Below are 23,263 nucleotides of genomic sequence, written 5' to 3'. Positions count from 1 at the left end.
TGGTCGCGCAGGGCCTGGGTCCTCCTCTTTGCCATCGTGGGGATGGGATCCCGTGATGGCCTTGCAGTTCCGGTGCTTCTCTTCCAGTTCCAGTTGGGTGGGCCTGGGTCCAAATTGGGTGGGCAACTGCCCATCTAGGCCCACCCGTGGCTATGCCACTGGTTAAGGGTAGTAACTGCTATTCCGAGCAGGTTACTCCCATGCCTCATGTTAAGGATAGCAATATTTACAATAAAAACCAAGCAACTGTCTAATCCATAACAATTTATTGCTAGCAACATTTTTATGTGGTGAACAAGCTTCCTAATAATTCCTAGAATGCTGCTGAATGTGTTTTGCTTTCGGTCTTTATCCCTAATGTCAATGTATCAAGACCCCAGACAGTAAAAGTCGGGGCCCAGCGTTGACTGTCATCAAAATTCAATACCCTTTTTAACTCCCACCATCAAAGCATAGAGTGATATTACAGTTGTGTCAAAAGCATTAGAAGAGGACCGGAAGACTCATCTGCATACTGCTCCCAGCATCCCCCGGGAGAGGAGTCCAGAGGTCACCGCAAGCGATCCAGGGATTGACTTCCACAGTCCCAGCTTCCAGAGGCCCCGCACCCTTTGCAGTAGAGGAGGACCGGAAGGCTCATCTGCATACTGCTCCTAGCATCCCCCAGGAGAGGACTCCAGAGTTCACAGAGAGTGATCCAGGTTTCGAACTCAACAGCCCCAGCTTCTAGAAGCCCCGCACCCTTTGCATTAGAAGAAGACCAAAAGTGCATGCCTAACAGTGTGCGAATCTCAAACCTCTCAATCCATTGAGAGATGATTAGTTTAATGGTGGTTGAAGTGGATTGGTAAGAATAGTTTTGGGAAATCTTAGGACTTAAAGTTTGGAGAGAGGTGAAATAGTGGGATATAGTTTTTAGAGTTTGTGTGTGTCTGAGATAATAAACAAGCCAAAGGGAGTTAATTCGTCTGTCTTTCCCTCCCTTCCACCCCTAGCTCATCCCTTGATTTAAAAGTGAGAGACACTTTCCAGGTGATGTGTTGTCCTCTCGCACTGAGGATGAGTCTCCCAGAGCCCACTGTTATCCAATTATTCCTAGGTTTCTGAATCCTGTGAGAGTGAGGGAAATTGGACGCTTCCTTGTAACATGTCCTGTTCTATCAGAGCCCACTGTAAACCATTTTTTTTGCTGGGTTTCTGGATCCTCTGTGGGAGTTGGGAGAGAGATTCTCGATGGTGCAAAGAAGGGAAGGTAAATTGAATCCTGGATAATTCCTCTCTCAGATGAATTGACTCCTTTTTCATTGCAGATAGCTGAATACAAAATGGTCACTCCTTGAATCTCCAAATGATAGGTCTTGGGACATAAGCACCACAATTGTTGCACTGAATGAAATACTTTTTTAAAATAATTACTAATGAATCCCTTAAAATCCTATAATTAAGCTATGGTAAAATGTATGCTCTAGAAAAAAGATTTTTAATAGGTATTTGAAATAAAGAAGTAAAGATATGAAAAACAAGCCAGTAACAATTAATAGGCAGAATCTGAAAGCAAAAGTTTACAAACAATATGATAGTTTAAGTTTCTATTATCTGAGCTGAAAGGACCCACTAGGTAATAGGAAATTATGATAATTTTGCCTCTCCTCTTCTGCCTGTGGAGAGGTTTTTTTTGTACGTTTGGAATGATAATCTCTTTTTGTTCTTACCATTTCTACTTCCTCCTTAGAGATCTATATTGATCTGTTTCACTTTTTTCCTTTGCTGACCTGCCTTACACAGAGATTTGATGCCTTCTCTTTTTGTTCCCTTTTATTGTTGAGCAAAGGTTTTTCCCTGCCATTCAGCTCTTGGAGGCCCAATAAGTCTTGCTCAATACTATTACTTATTCTTTTGAATTTAGGCCTCCTGAAGTCCAGGACCTGTTGCAACCGCAGCCTTCAGCTGATGTTGAGAGCATGGAGGCGTGGTTGCTAGCTCATGGGAGAGCGTGAGCCCCTGAACCACGGCATGACTCAGGGAGGAGCCCTAGGGCACACTGTGGGAGGTGAGAGCATGCAAGTACGGGCAAAGCAAGAACAAAGCAGGACTGAAACCAAGGCAAGGAACTTCAGAGCAGGAAGAAGGCAGGATCAGCCCTCCGCTGAACCTACATGCACCAGTGTGACCCAGCAATGCAATGCTGGTCACAAGAGTAGCCCTCTGGCCACTCGGTAGCCCTTTTGGACCCACCACTTGGGAAAGATAAGTGCGTGAGGCCAGACGGAGGCTGAGGGTAGGAACAATACAAGACAGGAACTCAGGAACTAGGAAGACTCAGACGAAGACTCAGGTTACTCGGAAGACTCAGCTGAAGACTTGGATACTCAGGAGACTCGACGAAGACTTGGATACACAGGAGACTCAGACAAGGATTCAGGTTACTCAGAAGACTCGGACAAGGATTCGGGTTACTCAGATTGTCTCAGGCAAGGATTCAGGATTCAGATGAAAATACTGGGTGAAAACTGCATTGCAGCGTGCCCTACACAGCCGACTGGTCGCGGACCACGCTGAACACAAAGCAGACTCCAGGCTAGCAAGTGGAACTTGAGACTGGAACATGATGGAAATTCAGTAGAGGCCTGCACGGGGCGCACCCTACACAGCCACCTGTGGCTGGTCATGGACCATGCTAAAGCAGAGCAGGTTCTGGCAGAGTCTTAGGCATGGACGGAAGCAGACACAAGGGACTCCAAAGTCCGGGACAGGATTCAAGACTCAGGATTCAAGACTCGGGATTCTCAGAAGCAAGGCATTAAAAACAGAAGTCTCTTGGAGGCTTGCGCTGCAGACGAGAAGGCCTTGTACCACAAAGCGCCCTACACAGCCCCCCCATGGGCTGGTCACAGACCACGACGGTGGCATGCCAGGAAAGGTGGACGCAAGGAATCTGGGAACTGGTTGCAGAGGCGAAGACGAAGACATCAGGACCAGGACATCAGGAACACAGAACATATGGAACATCAGGACTTTCAGGAACATCAGGACATGGAACAGATGACGAAGGAGCTCCGATGGAGAACAAGATCAGGAACATCAGGATGAGGAGCCCAAGAACACAGAACGAAGAGCCATTTATATAAGTGAAGACCATGGAGGACGTTGATCCGGCGAGGAAGAACATGGGACCCGGATACGAAGACCCTGAGGAACAGGAACTGAGCCCTTTTATAGAGCTGAAGCAGGAAGTTGAAGAAAGACTGGCTTCCGGTGGGGCCGGGGCTTTTCCCACTGCTGGCCCTTTAAATACAAAGAATAGGTGCGTGCCAGCACCTAGAGGAGGGCCCAGGGAGTGGAGCAGGACCACGGACAGTGGCGTCCCTGCCACATGGATGGAGGAGCAGGGCCCTGATGGTGGCACTAGGCCGCGAAGACAGGTGGACCTGGAGGCAGCTTCCTGTCGCAAAGAGGCTTCCCTGCCGCAGACGTGGAGTCAGCAGGAGCGGCTTCCCAGCTGCGAAGAGGAGGTCCCAGCAGTGGCTCAGGGCTGCAAGGAGCAGTGTTTCGGTGGTGGCTTTCTGCCGCTTAGGAGGTCTGACAGCGGCACTCAAGCCGCAAAGAGGAGGACCGACAGCGGCACTAGGGCCGCAAGGAAGGTGTCTGCGGCATCCGGCCGCGCAGGCAAGGCCCCGGGGAGAGGTCCAGCAGCAGCGGTGAGTAGTGGAGAGGCCTGCTCGTGGGATGGGCTCGATTAAATGCTTTTTAAAATCAGGTCCTAAATGTGTAAATATGACAAAAGGTAACACTGAATCAAATCAAACTGGTATCAGAACAGTAATAATGCATGTAAACTTTATCTCATTGTCTCTTGCCTGCGATGGGCTTCAGGCAATTTCAGAGACGCTAATGCAAATCATTTAGCAGAGTGATTTTTTTATGTTTGTGGTGCTCATAAAAATATATCACTTGGTATATCTCGTGAAACAAATCATCAAGGCACTTTCAAAAAATGTTTGACTTAGCTTGTGAATCAGATCATCTAGATGCTTTTAAATCAAAAGCTTTCCATTTATTCAGGTGCCCACTATTTCATTTTCCATATGTAGACAAGAATGCAGTACCCCGGGCAATACTTTTCAGCTACAGCTCGAGCTGATGAGGCTAGGGAGGAAGTCACAAACCTAAACCAAGGACACCAAAAGCTACCAGACACACCACATTGCCCTAAGACTTTTCCTGTATCTTTAACTTTCTTCCCATCACCTAATAAGAATTAGTCTGTTTCAGTAACTGCTGAAGAATGGATATAAAAGGCTAAAAGCAAGTGTGATGACATCCAGGAGCCCACAAGAAAGAAGAAATGATTTATCAAGGGGATCTGATGCCTTGGCTACGAGGGGGGGAAGGAGTTATTCTTAGGGTTCAAGGGCAGGTTGAATCAAGCAAGCCACCCCAAGTGATAATCTGTGTAATCAAATAGTCACAAAGAAAAACAATTAACTACAAAAGATAGGTGGAAACGTCTTAGAATTGCATTAAATAAATAGGTGCCATTGTCTACTAGTGCCATTATCTGCTGCGGTGGAAAAAAATGACTTGCAGATCAACCAGGGCACTGTACTACTGTAATTAGCATCTTGAAATCCCTTGTATACTAATACTATTTATCATTTCTAAAGCAGTGCTAGGCATAATACAGTGCTGTACTGATACACATGAGATGTCCCTGCTCAGAACAGATATACATAACAAACCAGAGTCTACGGGATGTGCATTTATTGTAGAGAAGCATTTACGATTTAAAAGCAGCCTTAAAAAGGTAGGGGGGGTTTAGACTGGATTTGAATATGGCCAGAGAGAGTGCGTGAGGCACCATCACAGAAAGTCTGTTCCAGGCATACAGCACGGCAAGGCAGAAAGCACAGTGTCAGGAATTGACAGCAGAGGAGAAGGGCACAGATAAGAGCGACTTGCTTGATAAACAGAATTCCCGAGTAAAAGTGTAGGGCAAGAGAAGAAAAAATAGGTAATGAGGAGCTGCAGATTGAATGCATTTGTAGGCAAGTAAGAGAAGCTTAAACTGTATATGGATTTGGAAGCAGAATAGGGAGTCAGTGTACTGACTTGAGAACAGGGGTTATAGCCTTGCATACTCTAACGTTTCAAACACAAATAATATTTTTTATTTATATTCCATCTTTTGTCACACTTCAAAGTGGATTGCATTCGGGTATTTCACACTTAGACACCTGAGGAGCTACTAATAAGCACTATATCTGCCTGCCTTGCAGTAGCTATAGTAATTTATAAAAGGTTAATGCAATTGAAATCTATGGACCTGAATATCATGGGTAGGATGTTTTTAAGCATACAAAGCCTGTAGAAGGACAGCCTTCCCAGAAGGGTACAACCCTCTGAGGGAGAGGCATATTATTCCCGATATTATTCGTAGAATGGCCAAGTCTGCATCTTCAAGTTTTCAAGCAAAAATCAGAAAATCTTCATGATTCTATTGGTATACTACCTGCTGAGTTCTTAAAGTAAAAAATATATATTTTTGCTAGTACTGCTGTGCTTCTAAAGTAGCACTCAGCAGCTGATCCTCTGACTTGTCTTTGAAGAGAAACTTAGAGGGAGAGTGCAATAGAGATGGCATTTTTTTTTTGAATCGTTAATTCTTGGACTGGGTCTCCATTATTTTGTTTCCTCGGTCCAATTTTAATAAATAAAAATAAACTGGGCTGCTGCCACATTCCCTTTTTCCTCTTACATGCTGCAAATGTAGCATTTGCATTAAGTAGGAGGTACCTCTGCCATAAAGCAACAGCACTAGCTCTTCTCCTTCTCCTACGCTTGTTTCCCACTCATCTTCAAAATCTTAATTTTCCTGTTCTATGGCTCTAATGTGCCTTCCTTTGGTCTTATTCCTAAGTCTCCTTTCCTTTATGGCCCCAATATATTTTGACCTTATATGTTTTCATGCTTATTTGCAAGAAAATGTGGTAGCCAATGCTTTGGCCACATCTAGTATTGGAAAAATTCTTTGAGCCCTCCCTTCAGCAGTTCAGACTGTGCTCCTTTCGTACATCTATAAGAGTGTGAGGCTATCCTTGAGTTCTGATAGGCAGCCCTCCCCTTTACTTAGATTCATTGCAATGAGCGGGGCTAAGCGGCTGGAACTAGTTCAACCCTTTAAAAACGGTCTCCTTGGCAAATGAATTGAAAAGTAAGATTAAAAAAAAGGGGGGGGGGGGGGAGTGAGGGAATCTTCATGGCTTTGTTTTAACCTTGAATTTAATGATCTAAATAATACCTTAAAAAGATCACCCTCTTTCCCATGACCCTAAATCCGTCTTTCTTTAATTCCCCACCTCCATCCCCTTTATTTCTCATTCCAGTAGTACCTAGCATTGGTTTTTCCTAATAAATACTAAATCCTACTTTCTTCCTAACTTTGTTTTGATAAATTACTTTTGACAATAATTTTGGGCATCCCCCATTGAGTCCAGGGCTCCCCCACTCAGCTGGTGCTATTCTTTTCTATTCTTTCCAGTGCACAGTGCACTTTGGTTGGGTTTGGGCCCAGAGGCTCTGCCCCTTTGATGGCATCAGATGCACTAACCGGGCGGCTTTGAAGAAAGCCGTGTTTGTAGAGATGTTGTAACCTTTTCAGTGAGGGGGAGGACCGTGCTTTTCCTTTGCAGGTCCCCCATCCCAACTGATGCTATTTTTTTTCTACTCTTTCCAGTGTACACTTTAGTGGGGCCTAGGCCAGGATACCCTGTCCCTTTGATGAGCATAGATGCACCGGCCCTATGGTTTTGAAGAGAGCCGCACAATGGTGGGGTGCTGTCAAGGGTGAAGGGGTGCACAAAGGGACTTGTCTTTTGTGCATGCTTTCATCTGGGCTTGAGGTGGTTGAAGGGAGAAAGTTATTGGAGGACTGTTTAAGGGGATAGGCCTGTGTTTGTATGAGTGAAGTGAGGGGGGTAACTGGATCAGACACAATAGGATTAAACTATGTATTGGCAGTTAGTGCAAGCAATATCTGCAGTTTGGAATAGGACTCAAAGTAAATATCTATGAGGGAGATGTTGTTTGCTCTCTATTCCAGTGACTCATGCTTTTGAGTTTAATAAGGGGAAGAGTAGGAGCGTTAGTCAATCCTTACATATGAAAGAGTTAAATGTTCGATCAGCTAGGAGCAAGACCCAGATTATTATTGATATTATTGACCCAGGAATGGATGTTCTTTGCTTAACTGATATCTGGATAGGAGATGAGGACTCAGTTACTTTAGCTATTCTGGATATGCTTTTCCCCAGAAGTCAAGGACACTGAAACAAGGAGGTGGGGTAGCTGTAATTTATCATCAATCTTTACAGGAACAAGCATAGGTCCTTTTGTAAAATTCTTTAGCAGATTGTCTGCTGGTCAAGCCAGGGTAAATTTCTTACTGATTTATCATCCACCTTCACGGGACCAGCTTTTTAACGAGCTAAGAGAAATGATTTCTGATGTTAAGGAGGTTAATATTCAAAGCCATTTAGATGGATAACTCACAACTCACAAGTTATCCATCTAACTTATAAGTTATCAGTCTAACTCCATGTTATCCAAGCTATCCATTTAACTCCAAGATAGTCATCTAACTCCAAGTTAGCCATTTAAATGTTTAGTTTTGAATATTGACCTCTGTATGACCTGATATATTGCTAATGGGAGACTTCAATGTTCATGTGGATCTGCCCAGAAAGGGGACTGAGAAGGGACTTTTTATCAGCAATGACAGATCTTGGACTATGTTACTAATAGATGTCCATTCACATAAGGTGGGCCATTGTATAGATAGGGTTTTTTCTTCAGAGAAGGGTTTTATTTATTTGTATGGAGTTGATGGCTCCTCTGCAATTAGTATAGTCAGAACATCCTCTGGTGCAATATTATTTAATGGGAGAAGTTCAGTTGGTTTCATTACAGAAAGAAAAAGTGGTAGCTAGAGACTGGAAGGGTGTGAACTGCTCGGAATTAGCGTCTTGTCTAGAGATCTTTGCTGCTGGTTCATCGATTGAACCATTAGATAAGCAAGTACAGTACTTGATTGGAATATGCAATTGCAGGAGGTGGCAAATTGGCTCACCTCTCTGAGGACTGTAGAAATAATAGGTATGGCATTTAGAGAGGTGATGGAGAAGAAACCAAACTAGTGACAGCTTTAAGTATGCTGATTAAACAGTATAAAGATCTCATGAAGAAAACAAAAAGATTTGTTGCTGACCAATTGAATAAGACTAAGAACAAACCCCAAAAGTTTTTCCAGGTAAACACCTGACTGGATGTTAAGAAAATAACTTACAAAAGGGGGGTTTCTAACATTATCAGTGAATCCTTGGCTCAATCTTTTGAATCTAAAATTTGGTTCTTACAAGAATCTTGGGAGTAACTAGCAATCAAGTAGTAGAGCCAGGCTAGGGGTGCATCCTTTTAATAGGAATGATCTGCAAATTTACAGGTCCTTAGAGATTCAATCCTGAATATGTTAGAAATATCAGAGGTGGGAATGGGAGGAAAAGAAGAAGGGATTTTTTCAGAATTTGCTAGGGTTTCTCAGGTTTATTTGTCAAAAATATTAGGATTGGTCAGCATACACTGTATTTGGCTTGACCCAATACCACCAAAGTTGTTAAATAAGAAAAAAGCTAGGTCTGTTACCATGTTTAGTTTTACCTTCAAGCAGGTAGAGTGTCAGAAGCGCTTAAAATGTTTAGACAATTTTAAAATATTAAAATATTTAAAATGTTAATGATCCAGTACACTATTGATTGGTGTCTACTTTGCCTTAACTGGTGAAAGTTATTGAGAATTATCTGGATGAGATTCAAGCCTATGATCCTCACCAGATATGTTTCTGGAAGGGACATGGAAGAGAATCAGCTCTTTTGAGTATGATTAGTGAGATCCGCGTTTGAGCTGATAAAGATTTAGATGCCCTCATCATTATGCTTGAACTTACTGCTGCATTGAAATCGTCGACTCAATCTGCTGCGGCTGTCAAAAAAGCAAACAGAATATTTGGAATTATTAGAAAGGGAATGGTGAATAAAACGGAAAATGTCATAATGCCTCTGTATCACTCCATGATGAGACCACACCTTGAATACTGTGTACAATTCTGGTCACCATATCTCAAAAAAGATATGGAGAAGGTACAGAGAAGGGCAACCAAAATGATAAAGGGGATGGAACAGCTCCCCTATGAGGAAAGACTAAAGAGGTTAGGGCTGTTCAACTTGGAGAAGAGACATCTGAGGGGGGATATGATAGAGGTGTTTAAAATCATGAGAGGTCTAGAACAGGTAAATGTGAATCAGTTATTTACTCTTTTGGATAATATAGAAACATAGAAACATAGAAATGACGGCAGAAGAAGACCAAACGGCCCATCCAGTCTGCCCAGCAAGCTTCACACATTTTTTCTCTCATACTTATCTGTTTCTCTTAGCTCTTGGTTCTATTTCCCTTCCACCCCCACCATTAATGTAGAGAGCAGTGATGGAGCTGCATCCAAGTGAAATATCTAGCTTGATTAGTTAGGGGTAGTAGGGGTAGTAACCGCCGCAATAAGCAAGCTACACCCATGCTTATTTGTTTTACCCAGACTATGTTATACAGCCCTTATTGGTTGTTTTTCTTCTCCCCTGCCGTTGAAGCAGGGAGCTATGCTGGATATGTGTGAAGTATCAGTTTTTTTTCTCCCCTGCCGTTGAAGCAGAGAGCTATGCTGGATATGCGCGAAGTATGAGTTTTTCTTCTCTCCTGCCGTTGAAGCAGAGAGCTATGCTGGATATGCGTGAAGTATCAGTTTTTCTTCTCCCCTGCCATAGAAGGACTAGGGGGCACTCTATGAAGTTAGCATGTAGCACATTTAAAACTAATCAGAGAAAAATCTTTTTCACTCAATGCACAATTAAACTCTGGAATTTGTCGCCAGGGGATGTAGTTATTAGTTACTGTAACTGGGTTTAAAGAAGGTTTGGATAAGTTCTTGGAGGAGAGGTCCATTACCTGCTATTAATCAAGTTGAATTAGAAAATAGCCACTGCTATTACTAGCATCAGTAGCATGGGATATATTTTGTTTTTGGGTACTTGCCAGGTACTTGTAGGCTGGATTGGCCACTGTTAGAAACAGGATGCTGGGCTCTATGGACCCTTGGTCTGACCCATTATGGCAATTTCTCATGTTCTTAGTGAATCTTAGTATTCTCCTTGATCAATTGGCTTGCCTGGGGGTGGTTGCTGGTACAGTCTTAACTTGGTTTTGTGTGATAGATCTTATCATGTGTATTGCAACTCAGAATGTTCATCAGCCCACAAGGTTTGGTATTGTATGCCTGTATTATCACAATTGCTTTTTAATGATTACATGGCCCCATTAGCTGCTCTGATAGAAATGTTTTTATAGATTGTTATCTGTTCGCAGATGATTTGCAATTGATTATCTTTTTTGAAAAAAAATCAAGAACAGATAATGAACAGAGCAAATGTTTGTTTGAATGTAGTTGTAGGCTGGTTGACAACCTCTAGGCTCAAAATCAGCCCTTTAAAAATAGAGCATTGGTTGTCTAGAAGAGAAAAGTATTTGGGTCACCTACTGGTGTTAGAATAGATTCAGATAGTCCCTAAACAATATGAATGTATCCTTGGTGTTTTATTAGATAAGACGTTAACTATGCACAATCAAATTTCTATGGTGGTGAAATCTGCTTTCTTCTATCTGTGCCTTATTCTCCAGTTGCTACCATTATTCTCTGAGTCTGTTAATGGCAACTTAAATCTATATCTTGCTGATAAGCCACATTGATTACTTCTTCTCTTTATATAACGGGGGGGGGGGGGGGGGGGCATCTGTGGCTAATCTGTAATGTTTACAGCTTATCCAAAATACAGTGGCCCATTTACTACCTGGTAAGAAATAATGGGATTATATAACATCAGTCTTGGAAGAATTGCACTGGCTGCTGATCTAGTATAGGCTGAAGTTTAGAATTTTTGACAATAGCATACAAATGTCTGCATAGACTGGAGACCTCAACATTTGCAGAATGCCTTAATTTGGCATAAACCCTTATCAGCTCTCAGATCATCTTCCCAATTGTTCCTTTGCTTCTGTTTAACTATATGGGTTGAACTAGTAGCATGAGCTGTGTGGAAGTGGGGTGTTTTAAGTTGGATGGGCAGGATTTGCAGGGGAGAAGATGGGTGGAGGTGGGTTGTCATGTGTACTGGGTGCCAATAGAACAGAGACTACAATACAAAACCCTATGTACAATACATAAACTAATACACGACGAAAAGGCAGACTGAACACAGCACTACGGGTACATGTCCCACACAGAAACCTGAGATCAGCCAACAAAGCACTCCTAACCATTCCTTCAGTTAGGACAGCGTGACTAACCCAAGTTAGGGAAAGGGCATTATCATCAGCAGGCCCAACACTGTGGAACACAATGCCGCTAGAGGTCAGATTACAAAAAGACCTCAAAACCTTCAAAAAGAGTTTAAAAACCTGGCTTTTTGCCGCTGACTTTGCCTGTTGGAGCTAGCAGAAGCAGCTCTAATTTACCTTTTACATATTTGCCGCTGGACTCTGATGCCGGAGGGAGGAGTTACAGACGCCCATAAAACCGGCGTCTGTGCCATGAGACCCTGCCACTGACTTTGCCTGTTGGAGCTAGCAGAAGCAGCTCTAATTTACCTTTTACATATTTGCCGCTGGACTCTGACGCCGGAGGGAGGAGTTACAGATGCCCATAGAACCAGCGTCTGTACGGCGCGACATAGTCGTCGGCGAGCGGCTTTGCCTGGCTTAGCCTGGATTGCCAGGGATTGGCGGGGGAATATAACTCTTTGGATATCAGCGGCCAACGGAGCCTGGAGGAATTGATCTTGATTGTGTCAGCAAGAAGTCAGCTTCTAAGGTATATTTTAATTTCTTGAAATATCGTGGCTATATTTCCCTCTTGGTAATGCCACACACCAAGAGGAAAGCGAAAACAAGAGAGATTTCCTCCACACCAATAGTGAATGATAATCAGCCACGAATTCAGGACCTTTTTGCAAGAGCCATGTTGATAACACCAGGAAGTGAAGTCGCAGGAGAGTTGGGCCAGGAGCAGGGTCAAACTCCCCAGACTTATGAAACATCTTTGAGCCCTGGTGCCCCAGAAACACCTGAGCCTCCAACAGGAAGGAGAGGGGGAGAATTCAGTTTTGAGGATCCTAAGATAAATTTGGTTTTCTCACCAGTTTGTGATCAGAGGGGAGTAGAGTGTGTTAATCTCCCCCCCGGTGAACTCAGTAGTTCTGAGTTCTGGAGAGCAAATTGGTGGAATAAACGCACAACAATTACAACCTGAGGTAGCTCCTAGGGAGAAAGGAATGGAAGGAAGTCAAGGGGAATCGATGATTGACATGCCTATTATGCCTATTATGATGCCTAAGAAGTTTACTTTGGAGGAAATAGGAATTATTAGGGATGTGAATCATTTTTTGATGATTTAAAATATCGTCCGATATTTTTTAAATCGTCAAAAAATCGTTAAAGAGTGCAATACAATAGAAATTCCCCCGATTTATCGTGAAAAATCGTTAATTGGGTTTGTGTCCACTAATGGGAGTTATTTGGGGGAGGGCGGGAAAACCGGCACACCAAAACAACCCCTAAACCCACCCCAACCCTTTAAAACTAATCCCTTACCTTCCCCCACCCTCCCAAACCCCCCAAAACGTTTTAAAATCACCTGGTGGTCCAGTGGAAGCCCCGGGACCGATCGCCAGCTCTCGGGCCGTCGGCTGCCACTAATAAAAATGGCGCCGATGGCCCGATAAAAAAAAACCCAACCCGACTCTTTAAAACTGACCCCTTAGCCTCCCCCATGCTCCCAACCCCCCCAAAATGATTTAAAATTACCTGGTGGTCCAGTGGGGGCGCCGGGAGCGATCTCCCGCTCTCGGGCCATCGGCTGCCACTAATAAAAATGGCGCCGATGGCCCTTTGCCCTTACCATGTGACAGGGTATCCGTGCCATTGGCCAGCCCCTGTCACGTGGTAGGAGCACTGAATGGCCGGCGCCATCTTTAAAGATGGCACTGGCCATGCCCGCGCCATTTTTTAAATATTGCGCCGGCCATGCCCGTGCCATTTTTAAAGATGGCGCCAGCCATCCAGTGCTCCTACCATGTGACAGGGGCCGGCCAATGGCACAGATACCCTGTCACATGGTAAGGGCAAAGGGCCATCGGCGCCATTTTTATTCGCGCAGCCGACGGCCCCAAGAGCGGGAGATTGCTCCCTGCGCCCCCACTGGACCACCAGGTAATTTTAAAATGTTTTTGGGGGGTTGGGAGAGTGGGGGAGGCTAAGGGGTCAGTTTAAAAAGGGTCAGGGTAGGTTTTTTGTTTATCGGATTGGGCGCAGCCAATAAACAAAAAACCAATCAGGCTGGACGATAAAAATTAAAGATTTGAATTGGAACTGGAACTAAACCGATCCGATTCCGGTTCCGATTCACACCTCTAGGAATTATGATAATTTCCATGCAGAAATCGATAAATAATTTGGCTACAATGGTCCAGGATGTTCTGAATTATAATAAGATATTGCAGACAAAAGTTGAATAAATGGAAGGATCTGTTAATACTATGGGGGTGAGAATAGACAAGATTGAAAAAGTGCAAATAAATTTGATTAAATCTGAAAAGATTCAATCAGATAAATTAGAACAATTGGAAAATCAAATTAGAAAGTTTAATCTAAGAGTGTTAAATTTTCCTAAAACACATTTAATCTCGCCTAAAGAATTACCGGTATTCAAAAGTTATTTGATTAATGTTTTGAAATACACAGACATGGCTATACCTGTAATATCTAGAATCTACTATAATCTCTCAGCCCCAGAGAATGGGAAACATACAAGAACAACAACAACAGTGAGAGTTAAAAGAAAATGATTTAAATTTATCAGATTTCTTGGAAAAATCTTCTGAAATGGAAATAAGGGCTCTATTAATTGTGCAATTTGGCATTTATATCTGAGAGAGATACTGTCCTAAGACTTTATTTTAAATATCAAAACTCTAAATTCATGGTCAATTTATCAGGATGTTTCTTGATATTGCCCGAGATACTCAGTTAAGGAGAAAGGAGTTTTTAGTTTTTGTCTATGAGAGATAAGGTTGTACAAAGAGAGGCTAAATTTCTCTTAAGGTTTCCATTCTGTTGCATATTAATTTTTCAAAACTCTAGGTATGTGTTTAATCAACCTGATCAACTTTGTTCATACCTTGAGTCCTATTCCTAAATTCTTCATAGAATTAAATGGGGTTTAAAGAAGTAATATGTGGCATGGACACAAATTGTTATTAATTTGTTATAAGTAACTGCTCTAGTTTTTTCCTTTCCTCCAGTCTCTATAATTTTCCTATAATGGATTTCTAAGAGTTTCACAGTATGGAAAATAACTATATTGGATTTTTTGTTATTTCTTAATGTATTTGTATATGATGGATACATGCTGTGTAATGTCTTTTGAAAATGAAAAGTTAACAAAAATAAAATAATAAAAAAAAAAAAAACCTGGCTTTTTAAACAAGCTTTTTACAAAGAGAAAGGAGAATAGAAAGTATGCAGGATCAGGCAGAAGATCACCAGCAGACAGCACTGTTCTCAACATGTGCATTGTAGTAACTTACTAGTTTATCTCACGGCTAAATTAATAGAATTAAACAGAGCACGAGAATTATACCTGTAAATAAGTAACTTACATGTATATATGGTCAAGATTTACCTCATTCAACAATTACAATTTTTTTTACGACACGATTGTAACCGTATCTCTGGCACTTCTTAGAATTGGTACTATACCGTACACATTTAACAATTTTAATTTATGTGCCTGTACGTAAACCGTTGTGATGGTATATAACTTAACGACGTTATCGAAAAGATTTTAAATAAAATAAAATAAATGTGTATGTTTAGAGTAATTGGAATTTATTATGCCTCATTTTGAGGTGAATGTAGAATTGCAGGATATAAATAATAATAAATAATTACGTAAATGTTTAGAAATGTTTTGTCTCCAACATACTTTTTCAAAATGGTGGCCCAGAGAAGATGGGGCTCGGCTCTCAGAAGCATTGGCATGCGCTGGGGACAGGTAACCATAATTTTTATTAACATGATTCAATATATTTTTTTTAATGCAAAGAAAAGTAGAATTTTGCACACAAATAAGAAACACGAAATTAGTGGCAGTCAAGTGAACATGCTGCTAGGGAGATGTCACCTTCAAAGGCAATTAGATATTTGATAGTGAACGAGGCTCTGGTCTGTGTGCCTATGGAAAAGCTCTTAGCAATTGGGCCCTTAATTACAGAGATAGAAATGTCTTAGCCAAATGTCTTAGCCAAATGTCTCTCAATAGAAGGAGGCAATGTTTTCTTTAGAGCAGCAGAAATAATTACCATTTTATAGCTTCTTTTTCCCCCCCACTCCCCAAATAAATATATTAGATTTTACTGTAATATCAGCTGAAAAACGTTCCTCACCAGAATATTCAGATGCTGACAGCTGCTATTTACCTTGGAATTTAAGTACTCACAAATAACTTTGCGACATTGCCTTTGTCAATATCAGTCAGGTGCCTGGAACTGGAAAAAGAGGTCATGCACCGTGCTTTCCAAGAGCCTACAGGGGTGTGCTGGGCATTTCCAGGTATCTGCTGTTTGCTGGAAACTCAGTGGGGCAATAATCAAAGCTTGCTACATGGGTAAATTTGTATCTACCTGAGTAAAAATGAGCCTTTTGATTATTCCCCTCCCTCCACCCTTGGGTGGACAAAAGTATGCACACTGCTCCCAGCACATGCACTTTTAGACATGGGAAAAGTGGGCAGGGGAGTCAAAGTTCGCAAGGAGATTGCATTTTTAAATCTTTGTGTGTACCTTTTGCACCTGCTTCAATGCACTGAGATTTAAAAATGCAATCTACTCCTGCACAAAGTGCAGGGTCTTTGCACCTGTTTTGCACGCCATTGAGATTGTTTTCCTTTGAGTATCAGTTTGCAGTTCTGCAGATATTTTGTACCTGGTGGCCTGCAAAGAGGCTCATTATTGCCCTCTCAGATTACAATTTATGAGTCCTGACTGCACTGGAGGCTCCAGTGATTTGCAAAATGCAGGTGCTCAAAATGCTAGCCACTCTCACAGCATGCTCAGGCCTTGGAGATAAATTACACTTTAGTAAAATGAAACATGCAATGTGCACTTTGTCCCAGCATGTAAATGCACAGTAAACTGTATCATTTGCATTGCTGACATGGGTTTATAAATAAGCTTATTTAATATTTCATGTAGCACCACTGAACAGGCAAAGCAGAAAATAACAGAACAAGCACTCTTTCAGAGACAGGAACTAAAACCATACTCTGTTTTCTTACCTCCCATTGGCCCAGGATCTGGGGTCTCAATAATGTGCCTATATTTCCTGGTCCCTCTCATCTTCCTAATCCGTGCTGACAGAGGACCTGAACTGTCTGTAACCAGCTGAATCTAGAAAAGTTGCGCTGCTCTTTAGTACAGTGTTTATTCTGTGTATGCTTGTGAGGGTTCCTATGCTGAGCACTCTATCTCCCCATCACTCTGACCTCTGCCTCTGATGCACAGTGATGTTGGGCTTGTTATTCCAATGTTATCAGATTCCCCTCTGTAATGATTAATCCGCTCATTAAACTCACACTTGCCTTGTTCTAGTGAAACTAGTGCCGCTGGCCTGCCCCTGGCAATGTCAGTAAAAGGTTAAGCACTGGCACTCCCTCCCTCCCAGAGGAATATGCCAAGATCAGGACGAAGGCCTATGCCAGTCATGCAATCACGTACATCTGCCAGAGTTTCTAGCTGGGGCATCTTGAGGTTGTCATGTTCCCGCAGTGCCAGACATGTTAGAAAATGTACATTATTTCTATAGAAATAGGGAAATCCAGTGAGTAGGCCTTAGGGGGAAGAAACAAGAGTGGGAGGAATACCTTTGCAACAGAGTTCCGCATGTTTAGCAGGTCACATCCCCGGGGAATTAATTTCTTTCTTTGCCTCCTACCTCTGCTTCTCATCAGATCTAGGGACACAGGATGCTTTGTCTTATCTCATCTGAGAAAGGCTGCTGAACCAGTTCTGGATCTATTTCACCCATGGACTGGTAGCACATGACTTTTGGAAAGAAGAAAACAGGAAATCCACCTTATTTAGGGTGCAAGGGATATACAGTACTTTTTTCTCCCCACGATAACGAATGGTTTTTTCAAAGCTGGATCAGCAGTGTGTTTCTGTTTGGGTTATACCTTCCAACCAGCAGATGGAGACAGAGACTTTCAGATGGCTGTGAAATTGCTCCTATAAGCTCCTGTGCTGAACTCACCCTGCCAGTATTCTATGTAAAAGCTAAGATAAACATTTTTTAATACACTAAAACTTTCCCTCAACCCCCAATTAAAACCAGAGGGCTTCCATGGGAGAAACAAACAATAGAACAAGAAATGGAACAGATAAAAACCTTATCAAGGAATGCAGTGCACCGACTAGAGTATACAAGCAGTTTTCTGAAAATGAATCAGGAGAAACTCCTAATTATCTTCACAAATGATTTGAAATCCTTTTGTTTGAATTTCACACCCATTTACTCTAGGTGAATGAAACTCAAATGGAATTGTACTTTTTTTTTGTGTCAAAACATTTTATTGAGTAAACTACAATTTTCTATCTGATATACATGCCAAAGACTAAAAAAAAAAACAGAGCAAAGCAAAATGAAAATTACATTGCAAAATATATGGAAACAACATCACAATCCACACATGGCATATAAGTCAGTTTAGAGTTATAAAGATAAACAGCCATCCCACACTCTAGTGCCCTATCATTAAAAAAAAAATCTCAACTCCCCCTTTAAAAAAAAATCCCTTCCCCAGCCCCAACCATGGAATTCAATTTTTTAAACTCCTTTGAGGAAAGTGAAAATGAGACGTGTGCTGTACAGCTCCCTTCAGTAATACGACAAAACTAGATCTAGCCTTGCAAATCAACCATAAATAAGAATGATATCTGGCAAAGGCCGGTAGAAAGGAGTCCAGAGCTATCAGGTGTTTCATCAAAGGTGCTCGTCTGGCAGCTTCCCTAGGACATAAGACAAATAAAGCGGGAAATCTTCCAGCACTCAGCAACAGAAAGCAGCCTCCAGACATTTATGGAGGCCGTAACATGGCCACGTGAAACAACGAAGAGTGGGAGGTATTGAAAGCCAAAAGGAAGGAGCCTAGTAGTGGACTCGAGGCAGTTGTGGAGGGCAGAGAAAACTGCATTGAAGGGCAGGAGGGCGAAAGCAGCACAAAGCTGCCCTCTACCTCTTTGTCTGCAGAGGGCGCTGAAACTTGCAGGGGTTGACAGGCTAATAATATCAGTAACGGCATGCGTACAGAGGTCTATGGGAGAAACACTGGTGGTGCAGGGGTGGGAAATCTGGGGCGAGTTGGTAGATCGGCGGAAGCTTCAGCCTACGCCAACAGCACATCACTAAGACTGGTGGTAAGCCATTGTGATCAAACACGGGCAGAGAGAAGTAGCTACAAAATCGCTTGAGGGGAAACACTCAAAGCAGTGGTTCCCCAGCCTTTCAAGCTGGGGAACCACTCTCTTTGTTTGGTAGACCTGAATAAAGGGGGTCCCAACAGTTCCCAGGGATATGTCACCTATGTCCCAGATTCCCTCCCTTTTCTGCCACAACTCACAATTCACAGCCACCTTTATGCCGGAGTAACCACTGGTGGGAGGAGATATATAATCTCCAGGGCCTTTGGGTGCGGTAGGAAGTTTCAAAGCACTGACAGTCACTCTCAATTACTCTTCAAGCCTCAGTTCATAAATACTCACAGCAGGATGGATAATACTGGAGTTGAGGTCACCTTCGAAGACACAGCCCACAGTCCGTAGTGGGCTCAACAAAAATTGGTTTTTACTTCAACTAAAAAAAAAACTGAATCCATGCCAAAATGAAGAGCTCATCAAAATAAAAAAAGTAAATAATTCCAAGGTCTGCAGTTTATTTGTTCCCTATAGAGAATCTCCTCCTCTGATCTGAGTTAATATCCAATATGCCCTCCCTGCTTGAAGGGTGGGAAAATTCTCCTCTCTTATAATCATAACCAAAGGGAAAAATAGCGAAAAGAAGAAAAACGTAGCAGAACTTCTATTCAAAGCCAACAAGCTTGTTCCTCATTGTTAACTGAGCACAGGGGCAAACCACTGGAAAATCCAGCCCTTCCAGAAAAGGTGTGTAAAGACCTCTCACTGTCAGGAAATCGGTCTCAAAATCCACAAAAACTCTCAAATTCTCCAAAAACTCTCTCAGATTGCTTGGTGAGCCATGAGGCCTACCAGGAACTCCAGCTCAACTCCAAACTCCTCAGTCAAGATGGTCTCTGTTAGAGGGCTTCTCCTCCAAGTCGATCTTCAAGAGGTTGCTTTGAGCATGCTCAGCTAGTTTATAAAGGGCAAGACCCAACCCAAAAAAGGGGAAGGCCTAACCATGGGGAAGATGCCAAAGATGCAAAAACTTCCAAAGGAGTTGCAGCTAGAGAAAATTTAGTGGGGGGGTTTGCGAAGCTATCCTCACACCTACATTTTCAAAAATATTGTGTAGCCCCCAACCTCCACGGAACAGGCAGTGCAGCGATGGCTAGCACTCATTTGAACAAAAAAAGAGCTATGAAAGCACTGAAAGTCCCAGTAGTTTTTTACAATTTTGAAAACAAAGGAAAAGGGTGATGTGAGGGGGAGGGGGGTGGGTGGACGGGTAGAGAAATACATGAACTAATCACAATGAACTAGCTCCCTCTTTATTAAAATGCAGAAGAGAGAAGCTGGTGAGATGAGGGCACCTGGCTTGCAGGCTGATGTGATAATCTGTGCATTAATAAAAAAAAGTGCACTGGATTTCAGCGCGCCATTTTAATGCATAGATTAAAAGGTTTTTTTAAACTCCCGATGCAGTAAGCTAATGCTATGCTAATGCATCAGGAGTTTTTTCCTTGGCACCCCTGAACAGGTTTGAGGGTGCATTGGTTGGGATACACTGACTCAAAGAACAAGAAGAACCACTGATCTGCCATTAGCAGCAGCCAGCAGGGCTGGGTTTATCTTCAAGGCTCCCTTAGGCATGGGAGCGAGAAGAAAGGAATCCCCCCCCTCCTCCCTTCTGAGGGTGCTGGAACCAGGAAGGCGCGGGGATGGGGCCAGAGAAGCGCTATGTGTTGGTCCCCTTCTCAAGATGCACTGCAATGAAAGAGAGCCATCTTCTCAATCCAGGTGCACCAACCCCCTTAATGGTGCAGGAGCAGGGATATTTAAATAACCCATAGGTATCAATGTAAAGGAACCGGGTCTCTTTCAATGGAAAAAGAGACTCTGGAATGAAAGGGTCATGAGATAAGAGTGAAAAAGGGTAGACTGAGGCATAATCTAAAGAAGTGTTTCTTTATAAAAGGGTGGTGGATGCATGGAACAACCTCCTACTGAAACTGGTGGAGACGAGGACAATATCTGAATTCAAGAAAACATGGAACAAGCATAAGGGATTGCAGACCTGAGCAGTTGTATGGATGAGCAGATTAGATAGGATGTATGGACTTTTTTTCTGCCATCATGTTTCTATGTTTAGGAATATCTGCCACCACCCTAGGCTTGAGAGGGGCTCAGACTAATACATCCCTGCTTTTCCCACCTCTGTTAAATAATAGGAGGCTAATACCCCCTGCGTTGTGAGATCCTACAGTAACTCATAGCAATTTGAATTCCAACATTGGAGAACATTGCCTGTCATAAAAATATGAGATCCTGAAGGGATGAGGAACTTGCTTTTGTCTGCTTAGTAAAAATGTAAATTGATTAGATTATTTTTTTTAAAGTGCTCAGGATAAATTGTAGATTAATTTAAATGTCTGAACCCCAAGTGCTTTTATTCCAGAGCCAACCATTTTTTCCTGACCGAGCACAATGCAATACTCCTGTCCACTGCCTACTGGCTGAGTGGACCTGTCTTAGCCATGGATAAATCTGCTTTTAGAACACTGCCAATATTCTGAGCACATTCTCGTTTTCCCTTAGGAATGATGGATCACACAGTGAATCAGACAGTAATGCAGCTAATGCAGTACTACAGCCAATTCTGACTGCATGCCCCATCACACTGTTCCGTACCGTACAGACTCTGCGGATTTCAGGAGTACGTCAGTGAAGGATGGATGATGTAAGTGCGAGAGCAGCCCATTAGCACGCAGTACTACCACTGCTTGCTTACTGTCTTTCACAAATGACAGCTGTAATGTACCCTGAGCAGTGTCGTGCGAGGTTTACTGAGGTTGAATCCTAACTACTAGTACTACATGGTAGTTTGTTTCAAGCAAGAGATGCTCTCACTGTAGGTACAGAAAATAGACAAAGAGAGTCAGAAACAACAACAAAGTGTCAATATGGGTGGGAGCTCTAAGGCTGCTTGGCTTCTGCACCACATCTTCAGCTTAAATCCCCAGGAAGAGGAAAAGGGTCCAACCTTCGTTACACTTCTCAAAGTCCCCAATGACATGTACACTGGATTTGCTGAGCATACAGTACATACAAGATCCAGTGGCTTGTATGTAGCTCTTTATTCGTGTACATCTACAATCCAGACCCTAGTTCAGCAGATCTCAGAGGCTTCTCTCAGTCCTAATAACTGTTTAGTAAGTTTTAGTCAAATGCAGTTTCCCTTGGCTAGCTGTAACCCCCCTCTTGGTTTGAGGTCCCTAATACAGGGCCTCACAGTTCCAGGGCCACATTCACTGTCCGGGACCTCACACTCTCCTCACAATTTCTCTGCAGTAGTTATGTCCTGGGAACCCATGTCCAACGGGCAGGGAGGAGGACAGGTTTCCGGGCCCTAGGCTCTTGGGGGTGGGTACCCTGCACAGACTTTCACTGCTACTTTCAGTCACTCTTCCAAAATACTCACATCTGTAGATCTCACGAATTCCTAGCAGGCTGGTTCTCAGGCTGAAGAAAAGCTGGCAGAAACTTGGAGTGCTGTTCAAACAAAACGTTCCTACTGAAACTTAAAAAACAGAAACCAGACAAGGATGGCACAAATTAAAAATCATCATGATAAAAAATAAAATGATAACTCCAATTGCTACAGTTTCTTTCATGTACAGCCTCTGAGTCATTGGCCAAGTCCCTTCCTAGTGATAGGAAAGAAAAACTCACTTCAAAAATAGACAGGGAGTGGGTAATGGGAAAAATGTCTCCCGGCAAGCAAAAGGAAAACCTCCCTGACACACAGCTCTTCCAAAAATCAGATCTTTCTCCAGGATAGCTCACACCCCACTTTTCCTGGCTGGAGGGCAATGCACTACTCTGACTTTGACGCCTGTACTTTAAAGGGGCACAGAGCCCAGAAATCAAAATCCAGCCACCTCAGATGGGGTTTTTGCTCTTCTGAGCTGGAAGATGGTCCAAAAAAATAACCAACTCTCTTAAAGACAAAAATCTCTCGGTCTTTTTTCTTCTTCCACAAGACACGGGGACGGTAACTTTTAAACAGCCCCAAGTGCGTACTTATTGTATGCCAGCTTGCGTGAATGGATGTGGCTGTCTTATAATGTACACGCGAAAGATGTAAAATCGGCTGTGCATACACGTGTGTGCAATTTTGTATGGACGGCGCTTGTGCGCGCAAATGCTGTCTCCATTGCGAAAGCAGGGAGATTTTTATTAGATAAGCGCGCTGATGCAATTACCAGTTTCCCCAGTCCATTCCCAGTTCACCCAGGTAAAGGCTAGGACTTCCTAACCCCTCCCTAATTAACCTTCCTCCCTTTTACCCTATTAGCCCTAATCCTTCAAACCCCACTGACAAACCCTGATTTTTTAATTTTAAAATGTACACGCTGTCCATAGCAGAAGTAAAATTATGCAGTAGGAGATCATGGCATGAACTTATGCGCACATAAATACTTATGCGCATACTTTAGGTTAGAGACCCAGAACGCCCATTTCCCACCCATGCCCCAACCAGATTCTGACCACACCCTGCCCCTTTTTAGTAAAATATTTTTGTGCGCATACTGGGAGATATGCACGTACTCGTGTACTTTTTAAAATCCACATGGCTCGTGCTGGCTGGACTTGTA

At 42.8% G+C, this 23,263-nt stretch overlaps 1 protein-coding gene across 2 annotated transcripts in view; it reads right to left on the bottom strand.

Annotated features, from left to right (window-relative positions):
• Positions 1–23,263, bottom strand: part of GCKR (glucokinase regulator) — a 142,080-nt gene that overhangs the window by 97,480 nt on the left and 21,337 nt on the right. The window contains exon 1 of one of the 2 annotated variants that reach the window (XM_029596364.1): positions 15,653–15,763. The exons of the other annotated variant lie outside the window; for it this stretch is intronic. Coding sequence (XP_029452224.1) covers positions 15,653–15,718 — 66 coding nt within the window. The 5' untranslated portion in view covers positions 15,719–15,763. Of the gene's footprint in view, positions 1–15,652; positions 15,764–23,263 lie in introns of those variants that run through there. 2 annotated transcript variants of the gene reach the window in all.

Source organism: Rhinatrema bivittatum, chromosome 3 (assembly GCF_901001135.1).
Source record: "Rhinatrema bivittatum chromosome 3, aRhiBiv1.1, whole genome shotgun sequence".
NCBI lineage: Eukaryota > Metazoa > Chordata > Amphibia > Gymnophiona > Rhinatrematidae > Rhinatrema > Rhinatrema bivittatum.
This window is presented reverse-complemented; position numbering and strand designations above follow the sequence as displayed.